Consider the following 17272-nt stretch of genomic DNA (forward strand, 5'->3'; position numbering starts at 1 on the left):
ATGAGTGAGCTAAGGAAGTAAGACAAACAAAAGGTATGGAAAATTATTTTCAAGGCTGTACGAACGCTGGGAATCGCCCCGGGCCACAAACAAATGCACATGTGCTCCAGCAGCTGATCGGGGGAACTGCGCCGCTGCCCATGCGCCGTGGCCCGCGAGGCGCGAGGACCCACAACAAAGACGGCTGCGGGTCAGTCGCGAGTGCAGGGTGAGGGAGGTGGCTAGTCATGCCTTTCCTGTCGCGAGATTGGCGTTCGCCTGGGGAGGAGTGGGTGAAGACTGAAGAAGGATGGGAACAAAAGAAAATATTGGAATGCGGAAACTCTCCGCCAAGGTCACTGAATTCGTCGCTTGATGAAGAGGACAAAGACAGGTCGACAGACTCACCGTCCAGGTCAGATCTTTGGGTATTATGCATGCATTGAAAAATCGGGTATTATGCATGCAGCTATAGTCCGCGTAGCCGCCGTTGCAAATTACAGTGTCGGCCGTTGAGTCGAGGCAGAGCACGTATCGTAGGTACTTCGTCCTAAATATTGATCATCGTGTGACCTTGGCGTCAGCTGACATTTGTTGACATCCGCCGTTGATGTGATATGTGGATCAAATCTTGGATCAAATGTGAATTGTGGAGCGTAGAAGGTGGACGCTAATAGTCATTCGTCAGTCTAACACTTGTGGTTCTTGTTTTACGGCGCCTTTCGACGCTTCCCCGTGAGTTGCCAATCAAAACAACCAACATGAAAGCCTTCTCACCAGACACCAACATGATCTTGAACATGCCCAATTTGATAGCTGTGATGATAGCTGTGATCGACTTCGTGTTTCCTTTGATCATAAGTGTAATAATCCCTCGCGGATCAAGATCCCTCGCTTCAATCTTTCGCGGTCTTATGTAAAGGAGGCCGTCAACAGTCCGGACTAACATGTTCTCATGTTAAAATGCACATGTGCATGTACTGTTTTTCGAATTTCTATTTCTGTTATCCGAGTAGTGCGACATTTCATCTGGTTCGTGCCGCGCGTGCTCCGCCCGCCGTGCGCCTGCTCTGCCACCACGCCGAGCAATAGCTCCTTTCACTGGGATGGTAACCTCCCAGCTCCGTGGTGAGTCCAGGAGCTGTCGCAGTGAAGCTGAACCACAGAGCTGAGAGCAGCCATCCCGCCTGGCCACAGAACGCATCGGAGCGAAGCACGGCCGTCAGAGGTGTTTGGCAACGGTGCGGGTTTCTCAGAGCGTCTGTCGTCAGATGCAGCCGCAGCCCTCTCCCGGCATGTTACCGCAGTCGTCAGTGCGTTTCACTGATACGGCTTCGGTCGGGTGGACATTGGACAGCGTTCGCTGCTTTGCTGTGGCTTCAATCACGGCCGGTGTTTTTGTGCTGTCATTTTCCATCCGTCGTTTTAGGGCTGAAGCCGTTCTGCTGCCCGTCTCTCGCGAGACGTTGCCGATGTTTTCGTCCTTGCGTGTCGTCGGTGGGCGGCCGACGGCGGCGTGTCGGCAGCGTCTGACCTCGAGCCGCGCGGCCGGATCGATCCTGGCCGTGTCGGCGGTGGCCGACTCGGGGAGTGGCAGAGCGTCCATCGATCCCCGTGCACTGCCGGCGCAGGTCAGCAGGTCCCTCTCCGCCACCGGCTGCCAAAGGGTGCTCGGCAGGAGCGTCAATCACCGGAAGTGATTCAATTAGGGCTTCCAGTGAGGGATTAGGGCTCATCCAATCTGTTAATGCAGGCGTACCCCACAATGTTGTCGAGTAATGGTGCATGGGAAAGTGGTTGCACTTGTCGTTACTTTCTACAGTAACCTTGAGCTTCTTTTGGAAGACTGTGGGAAATTATCACTTATCATGTGTCAGGAACTGCTGACCTCCTTGTCGCTTGAGGAACTTCATTGTTGCTCGGAGACTGCTATCTAGGGTGATTTAGGTGGCGCAGGACACGTCCCAGCACGTTCCGCGCTACGTCGGTCGGCTTGCGGCGTGCTCTCCGTTCCCGCAAGTCGACTCGCGACCGTCATCAGCCGGGGCCGCCGACCTACGCCGCTCCGTATGATCCCCTCCCCTACCCGTCCCTTCCTTCATGACCCATCACTCCAGCGCGAACGCTGAGCTTGCCAAGCGGCCGTACCGCGTCATACGTGCACTGCATGATCGGGACTGATCTACGCAGTTGACCGTGTAGCTATCCGGCGCGGTGGTTTCTGTTATGATTGAAACTCTGGCTGCTCCCCAGTGGCGCAGCAATCAGTAACATCCCCGCCTGCGGCCGCTTAGTGCCCACTCTGCAATAACTGGAGCCGCCTCTGGCCGCCGAAGCATGGTCTCTTTGTGTGCCAGCGCCTGCCGCATGCCGCTGGGCCCATGATCGGGAGCGTGGCACTCTGCAGTGAGCCGGTCCGGTACGGGTCCGACCCCTCCCCCTCCCCTCCCTCCCGGAGACGGTGCATTAACGAGTCGGAGCACATCACGCCCTCACGGCCACGCGCCGTGTGCGGTGTTTGTGGTGACGTCATCGGCAGGAAGACGCCGCGCCGTGCAGGCACGCTGTTGTTGCCGCCCTGGGGACGCCACTGCCTGACTCAGCCGCGTGGGTGTCCACCGGGCCGGCTAACTACGTGCAACTGTAGGTACCGAGCCGGTGGAAATCATTCAATCGGCACCGTACTGTGTGCTGAGCTGGAAGCGGCCGTCGTCTTTCATGACATCATTGATCATACCGATGGGTTCTTTGTTCTCTCGGGATGTTTGTTGTAGTCACATTTTCGCTTATAGGTACTCTATCATGAAGTGATTTAATCGTCCATTATGTTAAAAATAGCTACGCGACGCACTGTCACTACCAACCGTGGAAACTGTAAAGCTTGTAAAGTTTGAAGTGGATACTGGGTGGATACTGCATTTGCCAGTTAGAATCCTTCTACATATATAATGAATCCTTCTACTTGTATAATGTATAGTGCAGTCTGCATGCATTTCCAAATGCAATGCATTTGTTCGTCGATTCATCCGTTGTCTCTGGTATTCCGCCGGTAAACGGTTGTTGTTGGTTAGGACGCGTCCTCTACCGACACTGGCTCCTCCGACTGAGGTGCTCCATTCGTGACGTGCGGTGCTCCCGGGCCCGAGAGATAGCCATGCCGAATGGGACGGTGTCACGGGCGGGTTGAAGTGATCCGGGACAATGGCCGACCGGTAGTACTGCAGGCTATCTGATCTTACCTCGGGTTTGTCGACGGTTCGTTTTTTTTTTTTTTTGCCATTGGTTTCGTGTTTGAACGGCCTTGCACTTTCATTCATTGGGCGTCACGATTCATTGTCAGGGAGCTTTTTGCAGACTGTGAAAGCTTTTGTTTTGTATTGTTTATTTATTTATTTATTTATTTCACATTACAGACATGTCCGTGGAAACACGGCTATTCATATGTCCAAGTCGTTGTGCATATACAAATCGAATGGGATATGACAACAGTCACCGCAATCATTCACACATTCATCCTCATCACGTGTGCTAACTAGGACAGCTAAGTGGCTCGCTCGCGGTCAAACAAATGCTCCCTCAGTGCCGGCTTGAATCGAGCCTGACTGAGAGCGCGCAGGTCCGCCGGCAGCTCGTTGTACCCTGACACCGCGGAGTACAGAAAACGGCGACGTCCGGACTCTGACCTGACAGTGGGGGTCACAAGCATGTCATTGTACCTGGTATCCCGCCCGTGTACACTCTGCCGGGTGACTAGACAAGTGGCGAACTGCTGCGGCTCTGACGTGGCCAGCATTTTGTTCACCAGCACGATGGATTGGTACCTGAACAAGCTCTCGGTGTTAAGCCAGCCGAGTTCGTTAATAACATCGCTCACCCGATCATACTTCCTACGGCCTGAGACGACTCGTGCAGCAAACCTAACCAGCTTTTGAAGTCGTTTGCGCTGGTTTACATTGCTGGCACCGTAAACGGACAGACAGTACCTAATAATCGACAAGACGAGCCCCTGCACCAACGTTACCATGACTGTCGCTGGGAGACTGTGTCTACTGTGACTCAGGCCACACAAGGTACCGGTGCACCGCCGCACCACGTCACTGGTATGCGTCACAAACGACATGTCACTGTCAAACCATACTCCCAGGTTCTTGACAGTGTCAGAGCTGGTGATGGTGGAGCCGCAGAAGTTGATGGTAATGGGAGGCAGACGACGAGTCATCTCCGGCGTGCCGAGGACGATCAGCTGAGTTTTGGCATTGTTGATGTTGAGTTGACCACTTGGAAAGTGCACAAGTCTTATGTTGCCAGAAAGCTTACGGACCGGAACTTGGTCCATGAATGACGAAAATGAAATTCCGTCTCCAACTTTCGTATGCATTCTTGCCAGTTGCAATTAGAGGCGACTAACTCTAGAGGTGACTACCATATTGATGTAATCCATCTTACGTATGGATAGCATCGGGATGACAAAATCTGCCTTTCGAGGGAAGTCGCCACTCAGCCGGTTGTCCGTGTGGCGAGTGCCGTCTCTGACAGCGGAGCCGGAGGACCGAGGGATCGGGCTGGGAGGAACTGTTCGGTCGATCACCTGTCTCCTGGCCGCTATTTCCGTCTGCGACTTGGCTCTGTTGCTCACCCTCCTCCCCGTTTTCGCATCGCTGGCTGCGGGAATGTGGAGGCGTCCCGCTCTCCCGGGCCGCCGCGATGCTCGGCCTTATGGCGGTGTTTGTATGGAATGGAAGGGACGACAAAAATAACCCACGAGTTCGACGTGTCCCCGCACAGCGAAATGAAGACGCATGTGTCGTAAATTGCTGCTGAGAGAGCCGAAGACTGCCACTTGGGGATACCATTTTATCTTTATTAGCACAGCTGAGGCCTTGGCGTAGGGACACATTCGCTGCTGCGAACGGTGAAACCGGCGATCGAACGCCGGGTTATGCCCGCTCTATAGTTGCAGTCTCCGTCTGGCACGGGTGTACTTTGACTTGGTGCATGGAAGGCGGATGTATGATTACGATCTATGAAAGAGTTTTTTTTTTCGTAAAACAGCGCTTCATTTGCACAGAGCGCACACCAAATCACGGTGTTTTAGACAGTTGCGAACATGCTTACCAAAGTCGTCAGGTATGAGGTATGCCTTTTTTTCTTGCGTATGTCTAAATAACGTTGAAGCCTGAGTGGAGAGCCGACCAATCCGTCCTACGTGTCGGTGCTGTCAATAATATATTCCACTTCCATGTTGATTAGGTCTGACTCATCCTAGCTAGCGACCGCTGACGTTCGTCTCTCTGTTTCAGCGGCCCTCTGACGACTGTCTGTTTTAGTAGCTCCGCTGACTGTTGACGTTTGTCTGCATCTTTTCAGGTGTTCCTCTGATGAAGACAAGGAGAATGCCTGCGTCCGGGGCGGTGGCCAGCCCACCAAGTCGCTTCCCCGTCCCATCCCGACCCCTGGTCTGGCTCAACGTAAATCAAATGGTAAGTTAGACTGTTAGCGTCGCTGACGGTGACCCATAAAAGCTGCCTTCGGTGGCAAGTTAGTTGCCCACGGAGTCGGGTCGGAATATGTCATTCCCGGTCAGACTGTGGCCCAACAGCTGGTTCACACACGGGGATAACGGCATTCCATTGGGATATATCATTAGGGTCGGTCTCAGGGCTCCTTAGTGGCCATGCCATTTCATGTCTGCTGAGAGAAGTCCGGCCGGCGGCCTTGGGTCGAGACGCCACTGGCCATGTTTCCTAACCGCGTCCCTGTGGCGAGGTACAGAGGGACCAGCGTGCTCAGCGTTCCGGAACGGTCTGTGTGAATATGATTCGGAGAACGACACAGTTCTGCAAAGGGTCGCAGAGATGTCGTTTCTGGCGAGGTGGTGTTTCGTAAAGCATGACTGGGCTTGTTGATTCGACTGAGTTTGTTGACAGCATGCCAGCCTGGCTCATTGGAATACCCAGGGGTCCGTTGTCGCATACATTATTCCGGTTATATCTGTTGGCATTGAATGCAATAGCTATGATCCTGGAGTGTAACAAACTACGAACGCTGAAGGCGATATTGATATGTTGTCAGTTCAGTCATCCATTTCGGTCTGCAGCCTGTTTGTGCGTAATCTAAGCTAGGTTGAGTCGATGTTACAGCGAGCTCGGCTCGCGAAGTATGGCCTATCGTCGGTGATGTTTGCGTCTCGGCTGATCTGATCGCTGCTCAGAGGCACTCACTGGAAGGAGGTGAGTGAACTTCTAAGAAAACAGCTCTGTTTGTCAACGCTGGTACCTTCCACCTGGCCTTTTGCGCGGTTCGCGGCGGGCTGCCAGCCTTGTCTTGGCTCCAATATAAACAGCCGAGGTCTGGGTCGACCTGCTTCGGGCAGAACTCTTTGTCCTCTCGCTGGCGGAAAGTCTAAATATGCCGCTCCGAGCGGCGAGCGGTGCCAAATGCGTGCTTCTTCGTCGACCTCGTGTCGGTGGTACCGCTGCCAACAGGGCACGTGCGCAGCTCCGTCGAAGCCGGCGGGTTTTCCGCTGACGCCACCGTCGTCACCGACGCTGACAAAGTCGAACCCGACGCTCCAGAGCCGCCGACCCTGGTGGTTGCGTAACCTGGAGGGGCACTGGATCTGCGCATTGTGCTCCGGCCAGGTGACGTGCTACTTATGTTACTTATGTAAGTTGTGTTAAAATGGCCCAGGGCAGATGTAGATAAAAATACGCTGCGACAACTAATGCTCAGCAGTAGAACTACGCAAGGGCGCAAGGTGTGGACATTAAAAGGATCACTAGAAAGGGAAGCATCAGCGTTTTATCAGAGCTGTTGTCTGATTAGAGTAGCCCTTTGTTCCTATGCTTGTTCATATTCATAAGTCGCCACGTCACTTGTATGGGCGGGCACACCGTATCTGTTACTCTACTCTGGGGCTGCGTCCGAAAGCACGTCTTCGGGCCTGGCACCTGACATTATCTCAGCGGGCCGTACCGACAGACGCCGGGAGAATGTGACATGGCGTCACGGCGTTACGTTACGTCACCCACGCACCGGGAGCCGGCGGTGACGGTCGACGGACTGCCGCCGGTGATAGTTTCCGTGGTCTGTACCGTCCGTCGGCACGGCGTCATGCTGTGCCATGGTGTGCTCAGAGCTCAGAGCTCAGAGCTGTGTTCAGAACCGACCGTCAGTGCTGCTCAAGGTGCTCATTTCACGGTGCTCGGCGACAGATGGCCAACATGTGGTCAGTAGAGCGGCGAAACTGAAAGTGCGCCGCACGGTTAGGCTAGTGAAACTGAAAGTGCGGTCGTTATTTATGTAAGGCAACAGGCGGCATATGGTAGCAGATGCCGCCGAGGAATCTGCCCCTAGGAGTTTTTGGGAAATCTAGCCCCATACATCCTCGTATCTGAATGACTGCAAATACCGAATGCGTTCGTTGAACGTAGTCCGTAGAGGAGCCCGAATCACTGCATTGGACTAGTTGTGTTAGTGAAATGTTTCTCCGTGATTTATCCAGGGATTTCTCTTACCACTGCGACACAAGATGTTAGGACGGCCTTTAGTGCGGTTTCGGTGTGACCCGGTGAACTATTGCGTGTAACCGGTAGGTCTTCCGTCGACCTTTCGTCGTTCGCTGCCACTTGGTTCAATACTGGACAGACACGCCTCCCACCGGTCTATGACGCAGGGGACTGACAACAGAATGAGGACGTGTCGACTCCCGTCGCCGTTGATGATTCTAAATCCGTTGACTTGGAATCCGATCTGTGGGTTGACTGGTTTGTAGAAGTTTTTTTCTTCTGTATACTTATAGCTGGAACAAATAGGGTATTTTTATGCCGACACATAATAAAATCGCACGTTACACAAGCGCTACGCAGTGGAAGCGTTTGAGTGAGTCAGACCTGCTAGTAGGACGGACTGTGGCGGATGTTTTGAAGATACCAGGCCGTCTAAAGCTTACCACCGGCACAATCTTCGTACTCAGATAGTGCCGGCCCGTGACCGGTCACTGAGCTAGTGACTGTCTAAGTCTCTGCGCCATTTCTGTCACGTTGGCGATTCTGTTTGCGAGTTTCCGATAACGTGGTGATCAGGCTGAGGGTCGCGGACAGGGCTGACGGTCGCGGGTGTGGCCGGTGCGTCGCCTTGAGCTGACGGCCGGCCGGACCGCGAGTCCGGGCGCGGCGGCCGGGTCCGGGCGGCGGCACCCGGACGACGGGCTTCCTTTGTCTGCGCCCGTGACGGGCTTACAGCATCCACAGCGCACGTGCCTTCTCACTGTCCGAGGGATATCGGTAGGCGCTGCCACGCCGCAGAGTCCTTATCGCGGACAACGCAAGAAACGTTAGACGGCTTTGTCTGATAATCGCGCCTTGTTGATTTGCCATAAGGTATTGCTTAATTCGAGGTTGATTTAATTTTGTTGTTAAGGCAGTTATGTAGGTACGACGGAGCGCATTATTTGGACTCGAAATGCAATTCGGCTCGGAGTGAGGGAGAGACAAGTAATTTGGAGTACGGTTGCCTTTTCACTGCGGTCTGAATTATATATGTTACGTTCTACCGTTTACCATAATACCGCCGCTAGTGACTCACCGAACGGGTCCGTCCCTAAGGACAAACCCGTCACCAGTTATGTCATGGGTCTGGCCAAAGGGTTCAGGTCCGTTCACCGGGCACAGTCAGGTGGTTCACCAGGTCGTACACTACCAGCCGTCAATGCATAACAAACATCAGCACCGTTTGAGCGGGGATCGAACAGCTACAATCGCGGGGCGACATGAATGCTGACAGCGGAGCAGATGTGAACCATCAGATTGGCATCGGCCACAATGAACTGCGGCGGCGACCGGAGTTTGACTTTCTGTGTGTTGATTTTGGCCCGGTGGACGAATCTGATCTACATATACTGATTTCAAAATGGTGGGACCATTCTTTTATGCATGGGATCCAGTCAGCTGGTCCAAAAATCTATTCAGGATGCTTTATTGATCGAGCTGATACTGGAGCTCTGCCGGCTGCCTCTCGAATGACGGATAATGAAATAACGATTATCTCGATTCGATAACCCATCGAGCCGAACCACGCCTGGTCCGGTTCGTTGGCCGCCCCGCGGTCGCCTCTCAGCAGTAGCAGCAGCTGCTGTTCGTTTCGTCACCAGGCCGGCGTCTGCGGGGGTAACTCTGAGACCGTGTCGGCCCCGATCGGCACCGGACCGGAGCGAACCCAGTCATGGCGGCTGAACAGGGCCGCTCACCGGCAGCGTGGCGCCCCTGCAGATAACCGTCTTGGTGCAGGCATGGGTAGGTGCCGAGGTCAGGTACCGAGACGCACGGCTTTGTGCGGGAAATGCAGGCCGACTTAGGAGACTTGCTAGTTCGGGGCTGGGCGGAATCAGACTAAAGGGAACAAATAAGATGGGTTTCCGCCAGCTCGATGGCAGTTGAGTCGTTATTTGTACTTTGGTTCAAAACGGTTGGAGTGAAAGCCCGATAGTCACAGTCTTTGAATCTGATATTATAAATTTACGGCCCGGCACCGGAAATGAGTACTGTCTTTGCCAGACGCTGACACACACCGACAGCTCCACTGACACCCTCTGCGACGGTAACATGTGTGTGGCAGCTTCACTGCCTCCCTCGCGACAGTAACAAAACGTGCCTATTGAACTGAACGAGGCAGACGTGTTTTACGTTGCTCTGAATCATTGCAAAATTAAGGCGCATTGTAAGCTTTTTGATGGATCTATTATATATTACAAGACTGAGAAGAAAATGGTGCTTCTGATGCACCTTATATCTTTCAGTGATATATTTCAAATTTGATGGTGTCTTGCATTTTATTTTGCATTTTATTGGCATTGAGATGGAACAATTTCAATTTTGCCCAGCAAGAACATCACAATTTATTGATCGATTTTTCAAGTCTCGAGCCTCCAAGTCACGTGATTGTTTTTTACACTTTGACTGGAAAATGAATGAACCGATTACCCAGCTTAGAAAGTGCATTTTAACGGGCAAAAAGCGTGTCTGGTGTGCCAACAGATATGATGATGCATAATGCAGTATCAAGACACGTTTGGTGATTTATCCTGCTATGATAAATAAATAGCGACATGTGATCAAGACCAGTGTCCAAGACGCTATCGAGAAATGAGAGAACTTTTGAACGGAAGCAAGATTTACAAATCGGTGAACTTCACGAAACTCGACTACGACCACGATCCATGAAGTCATGCGCCCATCAGCTTTTCTTTCGTCAAGTTTTCATTTCTTAGGGCCCCGGTGATATCCTCATACTTATCCTTCTTGCCAGACTGCAGATGTGCGCAGCGCCAACTGGGCAGCAGCTGCACTCGCAGTCCTGCACAATCCTATCACAACGTCCCGTATCCTATCCGTATCCTTGCCATAGTATTTTACGCATCACCTCATAATCACCTCAACTGAAAAGCCACGATGCTTGTGGATGTTGTTGTATGTATAAATAAATAAATAAATAAATAAATAACAAGCCGTATCACTGGCGCTGAAGAGCCCTGAGTGCGTGTCGGTACCAGCGATCTCGTCCGATTTAGGGTGGACCAGTCTGACCGACCCGCGTCTCGGCGGCCGGTGAGACGCATGCCATTACTGATGGGCTGGGATAGGCCATGTCGTGTGGCGCCCGCTGAGCTGAGTCGGAGCACGCACCTGCGTCGCTAGGACCGGCAGTGGCCAACCGGATCTGCATGCAGCAAGGCCTGTCTGTCCGGGCTCAGCTGTGAGAAGACGCCGATACGGCCCATGGTGATGTCGGTTTAGAATTTTGATATGTGCGTGCGTATTCATGTGAAGTGCGTACTGCACGATGGCTGGCACTCGTCCACTTTTATCAGTTCCGGCGTTGATTGGTACTTCTAGTGATAAATGTCTTGTCTTCAACTGTCGGGAGCGCTTAGGTGTTCACTGACAGAGGATTGTCGGATCAGCCAGACGGTGAATGTCTGGCAGCTGGCGATGAAGGGTTATCGGCTCCGACGCCCATTGTCGTCAGTGAGGATACTCTCGGCTGGGCCGGGATGGTGTGAGACTCGAGGGCGATTCTGCGCTGTCGGCCGACCGACCTGTCTCCATCCTGATTCAGATCCCGTCTCTGTCTCTCGGTCGATATCATCTGCAGTGTGGGCACGGCCGAATCGTGAGTGGCGCGGGAACCTCGTGAGCCCCAGGCAGCGGACGGGGCTGGTATCTATGGACGTAGATCAATATCTGCACAGGACCTGCTGGTCATCAAGCACCGCTACTTAGCCGACTTTGGCACAGAATCTCCCCTTTGCAGTTCACATTGGATGTTGACTGACTATTATTGCCGCTGCACAGCAGCGCAGAGCGATCACCCGATATTACCGAGAAACTGCTTTATCACCTCCCCACATCTCACCCGGCCTTCATCCAAACGACCCCCGATATCGGAGCTCCATCAGCGTCTTTTGCTCGGCTCGGTTCTTTCAGAACAGCCGCCCATAGGGCTTCGGCAGTCCATTGGCGTGTGTGCAGTGACGCGTGCACCCGTACCGATCACGTCACCGCCGACCGAGACCCTGAGAGATGACGTCACGGGGGAGCGAGGCCGTTGTGTTGTTACCGAGCGCTCCGAGAGCTCAGGCGGCCTTAGAGGGGCTGGTTTTGCTCACTGACTGACACGATCGGCCAGGTTGCGGATCGATGGGCTCAGATATTTGTTTTAGTCGCGCCATTCTGTGGTTTCTTTCCCGTGACTTAACAAACCAGTAAAACGCCTTTGGGCGAAAAACGAGCGAGCGAGATAGTGAGCCCTGCACGTGCAGAAGGGCGAGAGGGTACTTCCAACGGGCTTGTGCAAAGCACCCTTCTAACCGGTCGCTAGCGGTGTACCAAATTTGAACGCAATCGGCCCAGCCGTTCCTGAGATCTGGAAGCGGCATTCTGCACGTGCGCACGTGCAAACGGGGTCCAAATGACTTTTGCACGGCACCCTGCTAACCGGTCCCCAACCGTGTGCCAAATTTAGGCGCAATCGGCCCAGCCGTTCTCGAGATCTGGAAACGCCCCCTGCACGTGCGCACGTGCAGCAGCACCCTGACCGCAACACATGGGAATGTATTGCCTGGTGGGTGCCTACCTGTATGCCAAGTTTCAGCGAAATCGCCCCAGTAATTACCGAGTTACTGAAATGGGAACAAATTTGGCACCTCTTATTGTTGTATTTTGCACGTGCAGTGGGGGTCACTCACATAGATGAAGAGTATCCGACCTTTGGTAGAAGGGATGCAGCTACCCTATAAAAATGACCGCAAGACAATCGCTCAAGCCACTGCTGAGATATGGGCCTCTCAAAATCATTACTTTTGCAAAACTGCTTGAACACCCTTGACTTTTCACGTGGCACGTGCCACGACGGTCACTGAGATGTATCAAAAGTAGTCAATTACGGGGTAGAAGGGATGGGGCTACCCAGCAAAAAAGACCGCAGGCCAATCGGTCCAGCGGTTGCTGAGATATAAGCCTCTCAAAAGCGTTACAGGCCGGGCCGGGCCGGGCCGCTCATACTGAGATTTTTCCGTTATATTGAAAAGACTTCGCTTCGCTCGCTACGCTCGCTCGCTCGTAATTATGAATGCCATGATAGGTTGTCGGATGTCTTATCCCAGCAAATGATCTTCACGCGAAAGCCCTGATCAGATTTTTTTTTTTAAGCTGACAAATGTGTTTTCCCGATGTCTGCCGTGTTTTGTCCGTATAACGCGTTGCGTGTTTGTCTCACATCAGTTCCCATCACGTCACGTTACATATCACCTCGCTGACGTGCCGTCCGCCGCTCTGTCCGGCAGATTCGTCCGGCATCAACTACTCCCCTCCGCCGCACTGTCAGATCACCGTCAAACCGTCACGAGAGGTGAGCTGGGGCGGCGACAGGCGGGGGACAAAAAAAAAAAAAAAAAAAAAGAAACGGTCTGAACCGACACAAGGTGGGAATAGGTACCGAACACAGGAACTCTGAGGCGTTGTCATTAGGTAAGGTTAATTTGGGTAGCGACGGGCGGGGAACAGAATCAATAAATCAAGACTGGGACTCGCCAGGTCGTAGGACACCCCAGCGCCGATGCTTTGAATATATCTTAATCTCTCGTGTCAACTATCTTTATTTCCAACCCCGTTTAGTCAGTCAACCAATCTCACACACCGTCCACATAATCGGCCGGCGTAACCCTATGTATAAACTCGCATCCCCTCCGTCAGGTGGGCGGCTACACGGGCTTCAGCGACGTCATCAAGCGACTCGACTTCAAGTCTGCGCTGCACGACGCGCGTCGCTTCAACTACGTGTGCAAGCTGCTGGAGCTGCTGATTAACGAGAGTGTGATGTCGCTCTCCGGTACTGCCCAGAAGGTTGTCTTCTCACTGCTGGAGGAGCTCGCCCATACCGGTGAGAGAGGGATGGGGTTGCGATTGGTTGTGTTGGCAAATGAACTAATAGTCGATGACGATGGTTGCTTTCAGGGATGCGGAGCCGTGGAAATTTCAGACGGCTCCGGCTCCGGCTCCGGCTCCGGAGAAAAAAATCGGCTCCGGCTCCGGCTCCGGCTCCGGGTGAAATGTTATGGCGGCTCCGGCTCCGGCTCCGGCTCCGAGTAAAATGGTCCGGCTCCGGCGGCTCCGGCTCCGGAGGCTCCGGCTCCGACTCAGTACATCCCCTATGCAATCAATTAAATACGGGTGGAAGAAAAATTGGATTGGTTATACGCGTTACTCTTTGCCATGACCGGCTCATGACCGCGTCCCCGCGCAAACGCACCTCGGAGAGAACTGGCAGAACAAAGGACTAGGAAGCGATGGCATTGGAAACGCAGTCGCCGCGAATCGGAGTTCACTGAACCATCGTAAGCTGACACCCGTCTCGGCAGAGACGGTGCTGGGAGTCGCAGTCCACTGCACTGGCTTGAAAACAATGGCCGTCACCTGATGACCGGTCCTCATGTTCTGGGGATGCAGTAGACGTGGGGGGGGGGGGAGGGAGGAGCAGACAGGAAGTTGATTGCGTACTGTGGGATACTGGGGATATTCGGCTTTTTTCATTCACTTGATGGCCCATGACGTAAGTACATACCATATGTTCCACTGCCTTGTACTGTCAAACCGAACTAGGTCAATTATTTTTTTTTTCCTCTTCAAAAAATAAAAAGGAGCCGGAGTCGCCCCCTTTTTTGGCGGCTCCGGCTCCGGCTCCGGCTCCGGTCTATATTGTTTCACGGCTCCGGCTCCGGCTCCGGCTCCGGCTCCGGGCAAAATATGCCGGCTCCGGCGGCTCCGGCTCCGACTCCGGCTCCGGCTCCGCATCCCTGGTTGCTTTAGTCACTGCATGATTCGTGACCAGCAGACCAGGTATTGCCGATATTTTGCCATCTAAGACGTTACAGTGCTCTTTTTTAGATCGTACATACAGACTTGCCTCCGATCTCCGCTTTGCGTGTGTCGCTGCCAGTTTTGGCGAGAAGGCTGCTTCGGTGCCGAAATCTGACGATACTTATTTCGCCGCAGTGTCACACAACAAGTCGAACCTGCGCGTGCTGAACCAGATGCTGGAGAACCTGAAGGCGATGTTGATGGAGTACTACTGCTTTGGCCAGCAGCTGGGCTCGTCACCGCTCTGGGAGCAGCACCACCAGGCCATCAGGTGGGATTATAGGACATACTGGCTGGGTAGTGGGTCAGCGAAGCTTGCAGGTCTGCTGATAAGAGTGGTTTGATGCCTTTTCTGTCCATGCCGTATCGTAGGCGTTTTGTTGTCATAGGCATTTGGCGTGATCGGTGCTTTTAGACCAGCGCACTGTCTGTGCGACAAAACTGCCTGCTTCTTCGTAACCGTGTCTGACTGTGCTGCCCTCTACAGCCGGGACTGGCGGAACTGTTCCCGTACCAAACCTTCATCCGCGCTCCAACTGCGCTCCACCTGTCAGTCTGACGTTCCGTTTCCCACTCCGACAGCCGTATCCGGGCGGTGGCTCAGCAGATCCGTCTGGACGGCGGGCCGGCGCCGTTCGCCCTACACCGCCTGCCTCCCGAGTGTCTGCGCGAGGTGGTGCTGCGGCTCAACGACCACCGCGACCTGGCCAGCTCGGCACAGGCCTACCGCGTGCTGGCAGAGATTGCTGAGGAGAGCCGCATCTGGCGGCAGCTGTGTCAGTACCACTTCAGCGGCGCGCAGATCCAGGCCCAGCTGGTGGCTACTGGGGTCCGGTCGGCCTCGGCACCGCCCACCGAGCTCACTGCGGCCACTGTCGACTGGCAGGTGAGCAGGGAGAGGGGAGGGTAAGGTCAGGGTGGTGGATGTGGGTCGGAGTAGGAAGAGCTAAGCATAGGTTCATACAGGGTCGGGTTAGAAAACAGTGATGGGCGATCGGGATGGGACGAACGTTGCAAGAGCAAATTGGAGCAGTGTTGAGTGTCAATGCAGCTGAGTTGAGCTAATGTCCGATAAGTAGGTACTATGCATGATGGCTGCGTACTGTTCCTTGGTTTCGTGTAGGCGTTATAACCCGTACTGACGCCACATTACCCGCCCAGGCGCTGTACCACCGCCTGCGGCGCCTGCACGGTCTGCGGGAGGAGTACGCCGAGATGGTGCACCTGTGCCGCGCGTGCCGCTGTCTCTTCTGGAAGCCGCTCGGCCACCCGTGCTCGGTGAACTTGGCCCGCCTGCCGGCAGACGAGCGCGACCGCTACTGCGTGCCCATCCCGCCGCTCACCTTCCTCACATTCTTCTCACTGTGAGCGCCGGAGGTGAGAGCGGAGAGGGGCGAACGGTCGGCTCACAGCGAACGGCGAAACGAGTGACTGAGGAGATAAGGAAAATTGATAAGTATGGCGGAGAAAGATGAGAAATTTGAAACTTTGATGGTACCGTCCTGAAAATTTGAGTTTGCTTACCGTCCAAAGACTCTTTCAACCGCGAGCTTGTTGAGTCACCAAACTTTCGGAGCTGGAAGGCGAAACGTCATCACAAATTCATCGATTCTCCTGAAGTCGAATAGTTCCAACATCGCGAGGTTAGTTGCTGTGGAAAGCGGGAGGAGCCTGAGATATACTCTGCTGGGCCGGTCGATGGCTGCCTCACAGGCAGCAACGGGTGATAGTGACGTCATCGTTGTCAAAATGACGTCATCAGTTGAGAGAATGGCGTCGTTGGATGAACCTCCTTGGCGAAGGACGTTTTCCTCGAGATGTTATATTTTACGAGCATGTGAAGTGGACGGCTGCATTTTAATGTTTTAATGCTGTTTTCTTTCATAAGGTTTTCAGTGGTAATGGTTGCATTTTCTCTGTTCTTGTGAGTTTTGCATTGCGTTCTTCCTTTTAGCAGATGCAAGAGTGTTCTTTGATCCATGGCGCAGCTACTTAGCTTTCGATGTGATCTGATGTGCATTTCGTGCGTGCGTTGTATTCATCAGCAATATTTTAGTCTCGTTTGCAGTTGGTTTGTGTCAGTTGGTGATCGTTCCGGCTCGGATTGTGTCACTAGTGTCACAGTGTCAGTGACTGTGCGTTCCGCCGCAGACGAGGCAGGTCGGACACAAGGTACGCGTCCCGACCAGCCCTCAGCAAGCGGGAGGGACTTTTGTCAAGCCAGGATCGGGATGTGGTATGTTTAACGCCGGTAGGCCGGGCAGGCCCTGGCTCAGACTAGAGCCGGCGGACTGCAGTCTCCGCCGCGGGATCCAGGGGGTCATGGTGTCCTGCTGTAGGGCGGGGACCGTAGGGAGTCATTGTGACGTGTCCTCCCTCAACAGCTGGTGCTACGTAGAGATTCGTCAGGCGTCCCGAGCCGCACTGAAGTCATAGTCGTAGGGTAGCGCGAATGTGTTGTTAGTTTTGAACCACTTTCGGTTTTGGTGCACTAATACGCAATTCATTCTTTTTTCAGGTGCAAGTTGAAGTGAAAATCGTTCAATACTAACAACGTTGCGCGGTGTTAGCTTTAAGTGCGTACGACGCCTGTCCACACTAGAGATCTATATCGGAATATGCAATATGCTCTATTCTTGTCCAGTGTCGTGCAGTCTGGTGATGCATAATGGACTCCAGTGCCGGTGGCAGAGTCCGTAGCGGCCAGCGCTGGCTGCCTCACAGTCACAGTCGGTGTCGAGGGGGCTGGTCGCGCAGTGATGTCCGCCGCCAGCCGCCCCAGCCCGACCCGTACCGGCTAGTTCGTGTGGTGATAACGAGTGTTCGCGCGAGGCCGGGCCGAGAATCTATTTTTACGCAATATATCTGTCAGAACGTGG

At 53.7% G+C, this 17272-nt stretch overlaps 1 protein-coding gene across 1 annotated transcript; it reads left to right on the top strand.

Annotated features, from left to right (window-relative positions):
* The first annotated feature begins 68 nt into the window (after positions 1-68).
* Positions 69-17271, top strand: LOC122386613 (F-box only protein 32-like). The gene is made up of 7 exons (XM_043375960.1): positions 69-394; positions 5347-5459; positions 12821-12885; positions 13230-13416; positions 14529-14664; positions 14976-15279; positions 15555-17271. Exons 1-7 carry the CDS (start codon positions 228-230, stop codon positions 15759-15761), a joined length of 1179 nt encoding a protein of 392 aa, XP_043231895.1. The 5' UTR covers positions 69-227; the 3' UTR covers positions 15762-17271.
* Position 17272: the final 1 nt, after the last annotated feature.

Source organism: Amphibalanus amphitrite, unplaced genomic scaffold (assembly GCF_019059575.1).
Source record: "Amphibalanus amphitrite isolate SeventyFive unplaced genomic scaffold, NRLGWU_Aamphi_draft 000257F_arrow, whole genome shotgun sequence".
In the NCBI taxonomy this organism is placed as follows: domain Eukaryota; kingdom Metazoa; phylum Arthropoda; class Thecostraca; order Balanomorpha; family Balanidae; genus Amphibalanus; species Amphibalanus amphitrite.